Source organism: Stegostoma tigrinum, chromosome 9 (assembly GCF_030684315.1).
Source record: "Stegostoma tigrinum isolate sSteTig4 chromosome 9, sSteTig4.hap1, whole genome shotgun sequence".
Lineage (NCBI taxonomy): Eukaryota > Metazoa > Chordata > Chondrichthyes > Orectolobiformes > Stegostomatidae > Stegostoma > Stegostoma tigrinum.
Window position 1 is genome coordinate 69313552 of NC_081362.1, and position 13786 is coordinate 69327337.

At 41.4% G+C, this 13786-nt stretch overlaps 1 protein-coding gene across 2 annotated transcripts in view; it reads right to left on the minus strand.

Annotated features, from left to right (window-relative positions):
• Window positions 1-13786, minus strand: part of LOC125454665 (protein kinase C epsilon type) — a 556093-nt gene that overhangs the window by 410438 nt on the left and 131869 nt on the right. For both annotated transcript variants that reach the window (XM_048535674.2, XM_059648613.1), the window contains exon 2: window positions 10391-10454. In XM_048535674.2, coding sequence (XP_048391631.1) covers window positions 10391-10454 — 64 coding nt within the window. The remainder of the gene's footprint in view (window positions 1-10390; window positions 10455-13786) is intronic.

Here is a 13786-nt window from a genome sequence, read left to right on the forward strand (position 1 = left end):
GCTCGCTTGATGCCTGTGAAGCACTCAAGCCGCACACTTAAGGATGAAGTCGGTGCTGATTCTGTGGCATCCATTTTTAGAAGCAATGGCAGCATGAAATGTGAGCAGTCAGTGAACTGCCTGCTGTTAGGCCTTATGTGCCTTTAAAGACATAGAATCCACCTCCAAGAGTCGTCTGTCAATCAGAAGGTTGGTGATTCCTTTGTTTCAGCAGTGTCAACAGAAATTGTGGTCACGGCTGGTACTGTAGCAGGTGCCAGACCACAGATGAGAGGGTTGAGCTCATTGAGGTCAGGGGTAATTATGAAGGGTAGGACTGGGACAGGGATTCAACAGCAAAAGAGGTCTTTGCTGCCAAAGGAGTGCTGTCTGTAGGTCACAGGGTGCTCACAGAGGACAAACCACTCATTTTGCTGAGTGATCTCCCAATACAGTAGGTGGCTCCTTACTGCTCGTAGAACATTGGGAACAGTGAGATCATCCCTCACCACACCTCCGCCCCCATTCCACCCCACCTGCTGGTACCAGGGTAAACTAAATTCCATATCTGCTTTCTGAGAATACAGGACCCCAGAAATAAATAATAGCATTAGCTCTGAACGCCACCCATCCAGAAGCCAATCTGTGTTCAGCGCACGATATGTCATGGAAGGAGAAGCTTTGCAAGTCACTCTTAACCATTTTATTAGCAAAGGAGATGACCAATAATTTTTCTATTTTGATGTCACAATTTCTAATCGCAACTACAATCAGCTGAAGACAATCTTCACGTGGTAAATGTAAAATTTAAATTTATAAGTAAAGACATATATGTGCACTTCTCATATCTAAAATATTTTAAGCATATTTGAATAATTCAAGGTCAAAATGGAAATTGCTAGAAAAGCTCAGCAGATGTGGCAGCAGCTGTGGAGGAGAATCAGAATTAATGTTTCGGGTCTGGTGATGCTGAACAAGAGAATTTACAGCATCTGCAGTTCTTTTGGTTTTTATTTGAATAAGTTCAGATCTGATGATCTGTTAAGAAAATTTAAACCCTATGTTTATGCTCTGGGATCTTATCAAATAAACATTTAACATCTTAAGAGATTTCTCTGTGTTATTTTAATGGAGGGTTAATTCATTAAAATAAATGCATTAAGCTTCCATGTAAACATTTAAGAATTTGATCCGAGTGCATGAAACATTAAATGTCATCTTGCATAACATGTTTCCTAGACTAGTATTTTTTAAAACTGCATTTCATAGAAGAATCGTACTGCACTTAGATAGTCAGGCAAACTCCTCTAAACCATTTCAGTGCTGATATATACACTGGGCTGAGTCCTGTCCTATTTTGGGTAAGTGTGAATCACGCGGAGTTTGGTAGAGTGATTCCAAACAGCAAGGCTGAGTGTACTTTCTTGCTGTGTCCTAACAAACTCGTGCTTTAATCAGCATTTCAGCCCTCACTGTGAGAATCAAATCTGATTTCCACCCCGTCTTACCATGCATCATTCCCACAGCCACTCGCCGGAGATCAGCGTTGACCAGCGCTGGCATCAGCGCGATTTTCAAAGCGGCATTTGGCGCCCTGACAAGCACTGTCAGTCTGGAGCTGCCCTACCCAGTTCCTGATATTTGCCCCAGATATGGCAGACAGGGGAACTGGTGCCCCCATCCCCCTCCCAACCCCTTTGTGGGCTGAACAGGCTCGTATACAGGCAGGCCTTCCTCTTTCCCCAGGATTAGCAGGGGAGGCTATGGTACCATACCATGTCAAGGTTGACATCCACGTGACAGCAGTCTTACACACCTGGGGAAATGCCCAGAGCTGCAGGAAGACGGTCAATGTCTTTCAGAGATAGTAGGAACTGCAGATGCTAAAGAATCTGAGATAGCAAGGTGTAGAGCTGGACAAACACAGCAGGCCAAGCGCACTAGAGGAGCAGTAAAGCTGACGTTTCGGGAAGAAGGGTCTAGGCCCAAACCGTCAGTTTTCCTGCTCCTCTGATGCTGCTTAGCCTGCTATGTTCATCCAGCTCTACACCTTGTTATCTCAGGTCAATGTCTTTCACCACTTTTCCAGCTGAAGTGCCACCATCTCCCTCTGACACTCAATCTTTCCTTTTGAATGGTCAGACGTCACATGGCACCCAGGTTATCATCCAACAGGTTTATTTGAAATCACAAGCTTTTTGAGTGCTGCTCCTTTTACAGGTGTTTTAAATGTTTAAAGTGGATGTGAGGAAAAACGTTTTCACCCAGAGGGTGATGGGAATCTGGACCTTGCTGTCTGTAAGGGTGGTAGACACAGAAAGCCTCATAACATTTAAGAAGTATTTAGATGTGTACTTGCAATGCCAAGGCATACAAGGCAATAGGCCAAATGCTGAAAATGGGGTCACAATAGACCAGCATGGATGTGATCGGCTGAAGGGCCTTTGTCTGTGTTATCGATCTCTATGACTGAGTACAACTGCACCTGCCTTCCAACAAACTTCATGCTCTAATTACACTCACTAATATATGTAACATCTTCCTGGCTCACCATCACGTACCACAACCTGCCACAATACTAACACTGCGCTCCATCGATACTACCCTACTCACTCACCCAGGAAGCCTCCCCACCTGCACCAACTGTAATAGTTATGCCATCTACTATCAGATCATTTAACACCTGCTTCTCTCTTATTCCAGGAACAGAACAGCCCACGAAGAGGGAGAAAGACCCAAGACGCATCAAGCGCAGCCCATCACTCAATTCCTCACCCCTTAGGTGGTCAGCATCCTGACTTTGACTACAAGTGGCTGATTAAACTGGACTGGTGTCAAAGGTCACCTCTGACTTACTGTGCCAGGATTCCGAGTAATGACTATCCCCTTGACTGGACTAAAACCTGCAGACAACCATGTCTTTGTGTTTGCACTAATGGCATGGCAGGGCAGTAGTAACATGAGCCAGGTGTCACTGCACCCTCCTATCACCGGACTTTTTTTTTCTGAGCATCCCTAACAAATGCACAAAAAGGCAAAACATAGAGATGACGTGAGCATCCAGTTAGGCTAAGCAACTAAGCTCCAGGACAGTGAATGAACAGCCCGCTCCTGTCCATGAGCTGGGTGTGGGTCCCTGAGTGTGCAACATCCTTGTTGCAGTATTACAGTAATAGATGCTGGTGCAGCCCAATGCATAGCGCTGAACTGAGGAGGTGTTCCTATGTGAGGATTGAAAATGTGCGATGAGAATTCATACAAGCCAGCACGTGTCAGATGCAAATGTCCATGGACATGGGGTACAAAGAAAGAAACCTACAGCACAGGAACAGGCCCTTCGGCTCTCCAAGCCTGCGCCAATCAAGATCCTCTATTCAAACCTGTCATCTATTTTCTAATGGTCTGTGCCCATTCGCTCCCTGCCCATCCATGTACCTGTCCAAATTTATCTTAAAAGACGCTAACGTGTCTGCGTCTACCATCTCCACTGGCAACACGTTCCAGGCACCCACACACTCTGTGTAAAGAACTTTCCATGCATATCTCCCTTAAACTTTCCTCCTCTCACTTTGAACTCATGGCCCCCAGTAATTGAGTCCCCCACTCTGGGTAACAACTTCTTGCTATCCACCCTGTCTATACCCCTCATGATTTTGTAGACCTCAATCAGGTCCCCCCTCAATCTCCGTCTTTCTAATGAAAATAATCCTAATCTACTCAACCTCTCTTCATAGCTAGCACCCTCCATACCAGGCAATATCCTGGTGAACCTCCTCTGCACCCTCTCCAAAGCATCCACATCCTTTTGGTAATGTGGCGACCAGAACTGCACATAGTACTCCAAATGTGGCTGAACCAAAGTCCTATACAACTGCAACATGACCTGCCAACTCTTGTACTCAATACCCCGCCCAATGAAGGAAAGCATGCCATATGTCTGTTTGACCACCCTATTGACCTGTGTTGTCACCTTCAGGGAACAATGGACCTGAACACCCAGGTCTCCCTGTTCATCAATTTTCCCTGGGACTTTTCCATTTACTGTATAGTTCGCCCTTGAATTTGATCTTCCAAAATGCATCACTTCGCATTTGCCCGGATTAAACTCCATCTGCCATTTATCTGCCCAACTCTCCAGTCTATCTATATTCTGCTGAAGTCTCTGACAATCCCCTTCACTATCAGCTACGCCACCAATCTTAGTGTCATCAGCAAACTTGCTGATCAGACCACCTACACCTTTCTCCAGATCATTTACATATATCACAAACAACAGTGGTCCCAGCACAGATCTCTGTGCAACATCACTGGTCACAGGTCTCCAATTTGAGAAACTCCCTTCTACTACTACCCTCTGTCTCCTGTTGCCTAGCCAGTTTTTTTATCCATCTAGCTAGCACACCCTGGACCCCATGTGACTCAACTTTCTCCATCAGCCTGCCATGGGAACCTTATCAAATGCCTTACTGAAGTCCATGTATATGACATCTACAGCCTTTCCCTCATCAATCAACTTTGTCACGTCCTCAAAGAATTCTATTAAGTTGGTAAGACATGACCGTCCCTGCACAAAACCATGTTGCCTATCACTGATAAGCCCATTTTCTTCCAAATGGGAATAGATCCTATCCCTCAGTATCTTCTCGATAATTACCTGGATTATCCTTGCTGCCCTTCTTAAACAAGGGAACAACATTAGCAAGTCTCCAGTCCTCTGGGACCTCACCTGTGTCTTAGGACGCTGCAAAGATATCAGTTAAGGCCCCGGCTATTTCCTCTCTCACTTCCCTCAATAACCTGGGATAGATCCCATCCGGACCTGGGGACTTGTCCACCTTAATGTCTTTTAGGATACCTAACACTTCCTCCTTCCTTATGTCAACTTGACTTAGAGTAAGCAAACATCTATCCCTAACCTCAACATCCATCATGTCCCTCTCCTTGGTGAATACCGATGCAAAGTACTCGTTAAGAATGTCACCCATTTTCTCTGAATCAGCGCATAACTTTCCTGCTTTGTCCTTAAGTGGGCCAATCCTTTCTCTAGTTACCCTCTAGCTCTTTATATATGAACAAAAGGCTTTGGGATTTTCCTTAACCATGTTTGCCAGCAATATCTCATGTCCTCTCTTAGCCCTCTTAATCCCTTGTTTCAGATTTGCCCTACATTCCCGATATTCTTGCAAAGCTTCGTCTGTCGTCAGTCGCCTAGACCTCATGTATGTTTCCTTTTTTCTCTTGGCTAGTCTCACAATTTCACCTGTCATCCATGGTTCCCTAATCTTGCCTTTTCTATTCCTCATTTTCACAGGAACGTGTCTCTCCTGTATGCTAATCAACCTCTCCTTAAAAACCTCCCACATATCAAATGTGGATTTACCTTCAAACAGTTTCTCCCAATCTACATTCCTCAGATCCTGCTGAATCTTGGTACAGTCGGCCTTCCCCCAGTTTAGTACTCTTCCTTTTGGACTACTCCTATCCTTGTCCATGAGTATTGTAAAACTTATGGAATTGTGGTCGCTATTTCCAAAGTAGTCCCCTACTGTAATATCAACCACCTGACCGGGTTCATTCCCCTGCACCAGGTCCAGTATGGCCCCTTCCCAAGTTGGACTACATACATACTGCTCTAGAAAACCCTGCTGGACACACCTTACAAATTCTGCTCCGTCTTGGCCCCTAACACTGAGTGAATCCCAGTCAATGTTGGGAAAATTAAAATCTCCCATCACCACCACCCTGTTTCTCCTACACCTTTCCATTATCTGTTTACATATTTGTACCTCTATCTCATGCTCGCTGTTGGGAGGCCTGTAGTACAGCCCCAACATTGTTACTGCATCCTTCCTATTTCTGAGTTCTACCCATATTGCCTCACTGCTTGAGTTCTCCATGGGGCCCTTCAGTGCGGCTGTGATATCATCTTTGACCATTACTGCAACTCCTCCACCCCTTTTACCTCCCTCTCTATCCCGCCTGAAGCATCGATATCCTGGGACTAGTTGCCAATCATGCCCTTCCCTCAACTAAGTCTCAGTAATAGCAATAACATCATATCTCCAGATACCGATCCAAGCCCTAAGCTCATCTGCCTTATCTACTACACTTCTCGCATTAAAACAAATGCACCGCAGACCACCTGTCCCTCTGTGTTCATCATCTGCTCCCCGACTACTATTCCCTTTAGTCACACTGACTCCATTATCTAGTTCCCTACAGGCTTTCATTTCTACATCTTTTCTGTCCAATATTCGGTTCTCATCCCCCTGCCACATTAGTTTAAACCTTCCCCCACAGCATTAGCAAAAGCACCCCCAAGGACATGGTACCTACAGAATCTGCCTGAGATGCTGGTGCTTGATGACCAACATGGAGAACTTTCCCAGTAAGTTGAACCTGATAAGAACTTTTTCTGGTTTGCATGTGAAGTTTTCCTGATGGCCCGTGTGTAGTGAGTTTAGTAAGATTGCAACTTATGATGAGTCGGACTGTTAATCAAACATATAAGAAGTAACAATATGTGTTAATGAGGAGCTTGCTACTCCCTATGTGTCTGCCATTTAGAATCTACTTTTTAGGAACATTTAATTGCTCTTTATATCATGCTTGTAATCAGGATGCATCATTACCTTATACAGTGTATGCTGTCTCTAGCACAGAAAGACCATTCAGCCCAATTGGTCTCTGTCAAATGTTATAGAAATCAGAAATATGCAAGATATTCTGCAGTTTGTTATTCCAGCAATGGGCCCTTCAATGTCAAATATAGCAATAATGTGGAAGGTTTCATAAAAAAAACAGGAAGGTGTTAATAGGCTTGAAGAATCAGGAGATATATTCGAAATTAAATTCACTAATTTATGAGGTGGTTCATTCTTGTAGGAAGAGTGCAAAAAAGAGTGAGAAAAACATATTCTTTGGAAGATAAAAACATAAATGCAGTAGAAGAGCTAAGGGATCTGAGAATATGAAAGCACAATTTGTTAAAAATAGTCACTGAATTGGAAAGGATGAAGAATGCAAACAACCCAGCTCAACTAATTGGAATTAATGGGCTGGGATTCTAGTGTTAAATCTGCCATTGATAATAGTTAAAACAGCTTTAGCTGATGAAAACCCAGAAACGAAACATTCTGCCTCAAGTTTATTTGCTTAAACCTCTTTATCCTTGCTATTCCTTTGCTGCTTAGCTTCATATGCTTTGTCATGCATTCTGCAAAATGATTACAGCAATTTAATTAAGTCGTCTTGAGAGCTGTAACAAGTGCCTTTGCAATTTGTGTCAACTGTAATTACAGTAGTTACAGGAAAGAAAATCGTATTCAGATGGGAAACATCTTCTGAAGGTATAGAACATAGAACATAGAACATAGAACATTACAGCACAGTACAGGCCCTTCGGCCTTCGATGTTGTGCCGACCTGCCATACCAATCTGAAGCCCATCTAACCTACACTATTCCATGTACGTCCATATGCTTGTCCAATGACGACTTAAATGTACTTAAAGTTGGCCTATCTACTACCGTTGCAGGCAAAGCGTTCCATACCCTTACTACTCTCTGAGTAAAGAAACTACCTCTGACATCTGTCCTATATCTTTCACCCCTCAATTTAAAGCTATACCCCCTCGTGCTTGCCGTCACCATCCTAGGAAAAAGGCTCTCCCTATCCACCCTATCTAACCCTCTGATTATCTTAGTAACTTTTCAATATTTTGAATCTACAAGACAATTTTAAGAGCATTTTCTGCCTCTGCACTGTCTTATTACCCTACAATTCTTTTTGAGCATCTTTGACAAATGCATCTTATTTCAGAGTAAATTGTAGCATTGGGTCCTTTCCAGGAAAAGCACAGGAAAAATAAATTAGTTTCAATTGGTGCTCACGTGTACCAGAGGGTCCATATGGACAAGCTAATCTGATAAAGATCTCTGTGACAAAACGTTACAAAGATCACTGCTGGACTAACAGTCATAACATTGTATGTACTATGTTGACTCAATTAAAACTCCCAAATTAAATTACTCTGTCTGCGTACTTAAATTTAAACTTGATATTGTTTTACACTAAAATCAGGAGTGTTCACTTAGGTAACTTGATGTTTACATGCAAAAAGCGTTACATGTCACTAGAGTAGCATTGGAAATCAAGTCCCAATGTTCCTGGAGTCATCACCAATGCTAAACAATTTTCTTAAATACACAGAATTCCCTAATTTTCTCGTCTGTTAGATCCAGGTTGGCAGAAAACATGGACCAGTTTCCGATTGGTCACTGGACCTAAACCTTTGACTCTGCTTTCTCTCCACAGATGCTGTCAGACCTGCTGAGTTTCCTCAGCAACTGCTGCTTTTGAACCAGACTGAGAAGCTATCCAACAGCCAAACAGTGAAGCCATTGGGTCATAGGCAGCGACAGGTCAGACATGGATTCTGGTAATCAGGGAAGAGAAAAAAATCGTCACTGTGGAGGGAACTCAGAGCATGGCAGCGAAGGAGATCGGAAGGAAAGATCACTGGTTTAATGGAAGGCTCAGCGGATTACAGGGAAAGAGTTAGGTTATGAGGAGTTTCACTGGGGAATACATTCCTGCTCCTTCTGACTGGAGCAAGAAAAAACAGGTGCCTGCTGGATCCAGCTGTCCCGTCGCTCTTTAGCTACCAGGTTTCTGAAGACCTGGAAAACCCAAGTGGTCCGCATTTAATTTAAATCAGGTTCCCAGCAGAGTGGGAACATGACTCACATATTCAAATAAACTGTTCCAACTCTGGGCACACCATAAACATGGTAGCAAGATGCATCCACAGCAGACAGCGGTACAGTTCACATAATTTACTACTTTCTTACTTCCATCTGTCCTGGGAGGGAAGTGGGTGGGGTCTTGTGGTTATTAAAATAAAGGAGTTATTGTCAAGCTATTAATAACTAATTTTTTCCAAGTGATCCATTCAAATTTATCTTAGGTCATACAAAGGAGTAGATACATTGAATGGGAGAGGAGAGATTGGTTAAACATTTTAAATATTTAGTGCCTACAGTTGTTTTCTTCCTTGCAAGAGTTTTGAATTGAATTGTACCACTAGGCAACAGTTTCACAAGCTTTTGTGGCTGTGTAATTCGATCAATTTTCTATTATTTTGCACACAACCTGCTACAGGTCATTGTAAAAATGTTTCTAATCTTCAAACTTTTCCAGTTAGCACATAGTAATAGCATCCCAGCCCTGAAGTGCACCCACTATCCCAGTCGTAATGCAAATAATATGATCAAGGGTGACAGTAAAAAATCCTATTTCCTTATTGAAGCAGTACTGTTCCACACGGACACAAGTATCAGAAGGTTCATTAAGAGCTAAAACAAAACAGAGAATTACAAATGCTTTTTCTTCACTTTAAAAGGAAATAGAATAGCTATGCATAATGTAAGGTGCAAACGTACTAGAGCTTTAGATTTGTTGACATAAACCATGCACGCCTCAGATGCTAAAGACACCCTAGTGTACAATATGCAACTCAAAATTGCTACTGCTTAAATGCACGTGGCTTCGAATATATTGTAACAGAACCTCACTCCAGAGTAATGCAATTCTGTAGGGAGATAGCGCAGTGATCAGGCAGATATTCAGTATATGGATAACCTAAGCAATGTTGTTTCCAGCAACTTCCAAGTTTAACTTGCTCTACAATGTAGCAGATTTCATATTTATCCTCCACATATATTTTCATTTAATTGCAAATAAAGCACTGTATATATTCCTGAATTGAAAGCGAGCATTTAAAAATCCACTGGTACTCCAAAAACAGTGTTAATATGTGTTTTCAAAAAGCATACACCTGTCCACGTAAAGCAAAACTCCAACAAGTTTAACTATAGTTGTAGCGGAGATAAATTTAGGGATTGTCTGTGCCACGCTCAAGCACAGTTCAGGGAATAGTTGCAAACGATGGGCTGTAAACACTTGCCATGGTGATGCAGAATTTTAAAGTCATAAATATACCATATTGTAAGTTTTAATCCTATTAAGAATCAGATCCTTCACATCTTATCCTATAGACTGTTCACTCAGGGATATCTGAGAAGGGATAAATAAATTGGTACACTATGAAGGTGTTATATTTTAAGCAGGAACTTATCTTTCATTGACTTTTAATTATCTTTGTTGTATCAGAACAGTTGAACTTGTTTTAAACCTCCATAGGATAATAACCTGGCAGTATGTTGTCATCTTACAATTGTTTTGACTGATACTTGGGGAAGTCACGGTACAGGGAGTTACCAACTGATATACTGTTTATGAGAGTAAAAGTTACTGGTGATTGTGAAAAGGGAAAGTTAAAAAATACTGGAGTTGCTGAATTACATATGCCAAAGTAAACTGTTAAACTTAGTTGCTTAATGAAACATTACCTTCACTTGATGATCCCGAGAGATCTATGACGACATATACTCTTCCTTCTGGTTCCAGGTCTATCTACAATTAATTTAAAAAAACAAGTCAATTACAACATAGACATTCACAATCGAACAAATGTTCAAAACTTCAATTTCATTTCTTTCCTCACAAATCATCAACAAAATGTGTGTTTCTCCACAAATGGCAATGACACCAGTGGAGAACTGTTTACTCCTTGAATTTATTTTCTTAACATGCTTTGCATACTTTTAGATTAAGCCAAATTTGACAGTTATCATAAGGGTATGCCTGACCTTTTTATTTATCAGTCTTAAAGGGTTGTTTTTATAAATAACCACAATTGAATGTTTCACTGAAATCATTTACTCATTTACCCAGCTTCTTTCTAAACATGGCCAAAACAAATTTTTGATTGAAAATGGACACTGGCAATATTGGAAATGCACAACCAGTCAGACAATAGCTGCAAGAGGGTGGCTTCTAATAGTCTCTAGACAAGATGTGGAGGTGCCAGTGTTGGACTGGGGTGGATAAGGTCAGAGAACATACTACACCAGGTTATAGTCCAACAGGCTTATTTGAAAACACAAGATTTCAGAGCCTCTCAGTGTCCAGACAAAACACAAAATTGTCCTCCTTCTTTCTAAACACCAACTGGTCATTCAGGCATGCAAATTCTCACTATAATGCAACAAGTTTTAGGAGCGGAAGAAGGTGGAAATATTATTTCATACTATTAATTACCTACAATTCTAAATACCACCTTCAATGCAGAAAGGGCAAAATAGCTTCAGTTGCACATGACCATTTCTCCCAAAAGGTGGTGCTGACATTTTCTTATGCTGTAAATGCAATTCTGACAGGCACTGAATCCACACTAGGAGCAAGCCATGTTTTTAATTAAGGTGAACTATGATTTGTCATGTTTATAATTCAGCCATGGCTTAGTTGGCGGCACTTGTACCTCTGAGCCACAAGGCTCTAAGTTCAAGTCTCACTTGAACAGAAAAGTCTATGGTGATGCTCCTGTGCAGTACTGAAGGAGTGCTACATACTGGTAGGTGCCATCTTCTAGGATTAAACATCACTAAAAGATCTCATGGCTTTACTTCCAAGGGGTGGGAATTATCCCCAGTGTCCGAGGCAATATTTAACCTGTTAGCAACATCACACAAAAAAGAATCCTTAGCTAGTCATTACTGCATTGCTGCTTGTGGAGGTTTGATATGTGCAAAATTGATTGCTATATTTCCTAGGTCTAGGCCCGAAACGTCAGCTTTTGTGCTCCTGAGATGCTGCTTGGCCTGCTGTGTTCATCCAGCCTCACATTTTATTATCTTGCTATATTTCCTACATTACAACAGTGATTACAATTCAAAATGCCCATTCATTGTCTGTAAAGTGCTTTGAGACAGCCAGTCCTCATGAAGGACACCATGTAAATGGAAGTCTTTTCAAATGCTTTGCACTTGCTGCCAAACTAGCATTTTTTGAAAATTACCGAAGAGCAATACTGCACAATAAAAGACTCAGGCAACATGATTAACTGGTGATTGTTTGCATTCCTTCTGGAGAAGGCTGGGTGGCTGAGACTCTGACCTATGTAGGCTGGGAAGTACGTGCAGACAATCGAAAACTGTTTGTCAGTTCACTGTTATACATTACTTTCCATCTTCAAAAATAGTGAGGTGGCAATAATTTTAGTGGATCTCTACATTTAGTTGAGGGAAGAAATGCCTAATTTAGTCAATTTCTCAAAGATATTTGGAAAGGCCACTCCAGTGACTCCATTAGCAATCACCTTGGCACATATCACGGTGTGTCTTTAGAACAGAAGTGGAAAAGTCAGTGATTATATTCCTAACAACTATTTACCATGCTAAATGTAAAATATCTGAAATATTTCAGAACAGTAACGTTGTTGGGTTTCATCCAACTACTATTATTTTCTGGGAAAGGTTAAATTTCCTGGGTCAGTTTGGGCATTCTAAATAAATTGTGTGCTTAATTCCAAGCATTGAAGTTAACCAAGGGTTCACTGAACAGACAACTGTTGTATGTAAATTGCTTGCTTTAGAACTTTAATATTCCTTATTCAAATTGAAGGGTCTAGGCCCGAAACATCAGATTTTGTGCTCCTAAGATGCTGCTTGGCCTGCTGTGTTCATCCAGCTCCACACTTTGTTATCACAGAAAAAAACATTGTTTTGATTTTGTGCAGTACAGATATTGTAATCCCAACTTCATTCACAACTTGTTTCTTCAACCTGCCCGCATCACACAATATTCTGTAAAAGCAGCAAGAGCAGTTTCTAAGCCTGGTAGGACGGTTCCGTTTAAGGTCACAAGAAGAGTTATGAGAAGCCCAGAAAGTCAATATTTGATGTGCTGTCCATCCCGCACTGTGGACTGAAGTCTTACTCAGATCCTTATTCAGACAGGATGTCACATAAGGAATGATGCAATACATAACTCCCAGCACCAGAGCACATCCAGATATGCTCTGTTTTATTTTCAGACATTCAGCATTTGTCGTGTTTTGTTTCAATATTTATGAATAAAATCCAACAAATCTCACATGGATTAGTTCCTAGCTAGATTGATCATGAACTGTGATGTCTTATATTTGCTGTCTGTGTATAGCTTAGCTTGTGTTACCACTTGGTTTTTCATATTGATTGTGTAATCCTGTCTTGAGAGTTTGTTTTAGATGTAGCAATGGATTGGAAGCAATTGCATTTACAGGCCATGTTTTCACTCCATGGTCTATATCGGAGCCAAGGGAGGCTGGCAGAAAGATGGGACCAGCTTCTGGAATTTCCTTCATTATTCCATTTAGTGGCAATTTTCAGTGTTCTGGGTTAAGAGTGCAAATTGCCAATCAATACATAGCCCTAACATCACCAGCTCCATTGCAGGAGGACATTTCACACCCTCAAAAGCTGGTGGAATTGGGCCTGGCTCTTGGAGGTTTCAAGAACTGTGGACGAATCCCAATCTTGGCCTGGAAACCTTTTGACAGGAAAGTTCAAAAGTGTTGCCAACTTTATTATCATATTGGGATGCTGTATGTTATCTACGTTTTTAATGCAACAGTTGATGCCCAGTCTTTATTCTTAAGAAGTAAGAGACGACTAAATTGACTACAAAATGTAAGACAGTAGAAAAATCAAGTGCATTAGACCACATAAACCCACTGGATAAATTGCACCTTTGTACTGAACAGTAATAATATTCAGATTTGACTGTCAGTTTATTATTACTTCCATTGAAAGATATTTCAGACACTGGTTTTCCAATATCGAAGTCTGAACAGATAGTTGGCCTCTCACAATGACTTCAAGTGCATTAATATATTCAGTTCCAAATGTGTTGTGACAACATTTGCA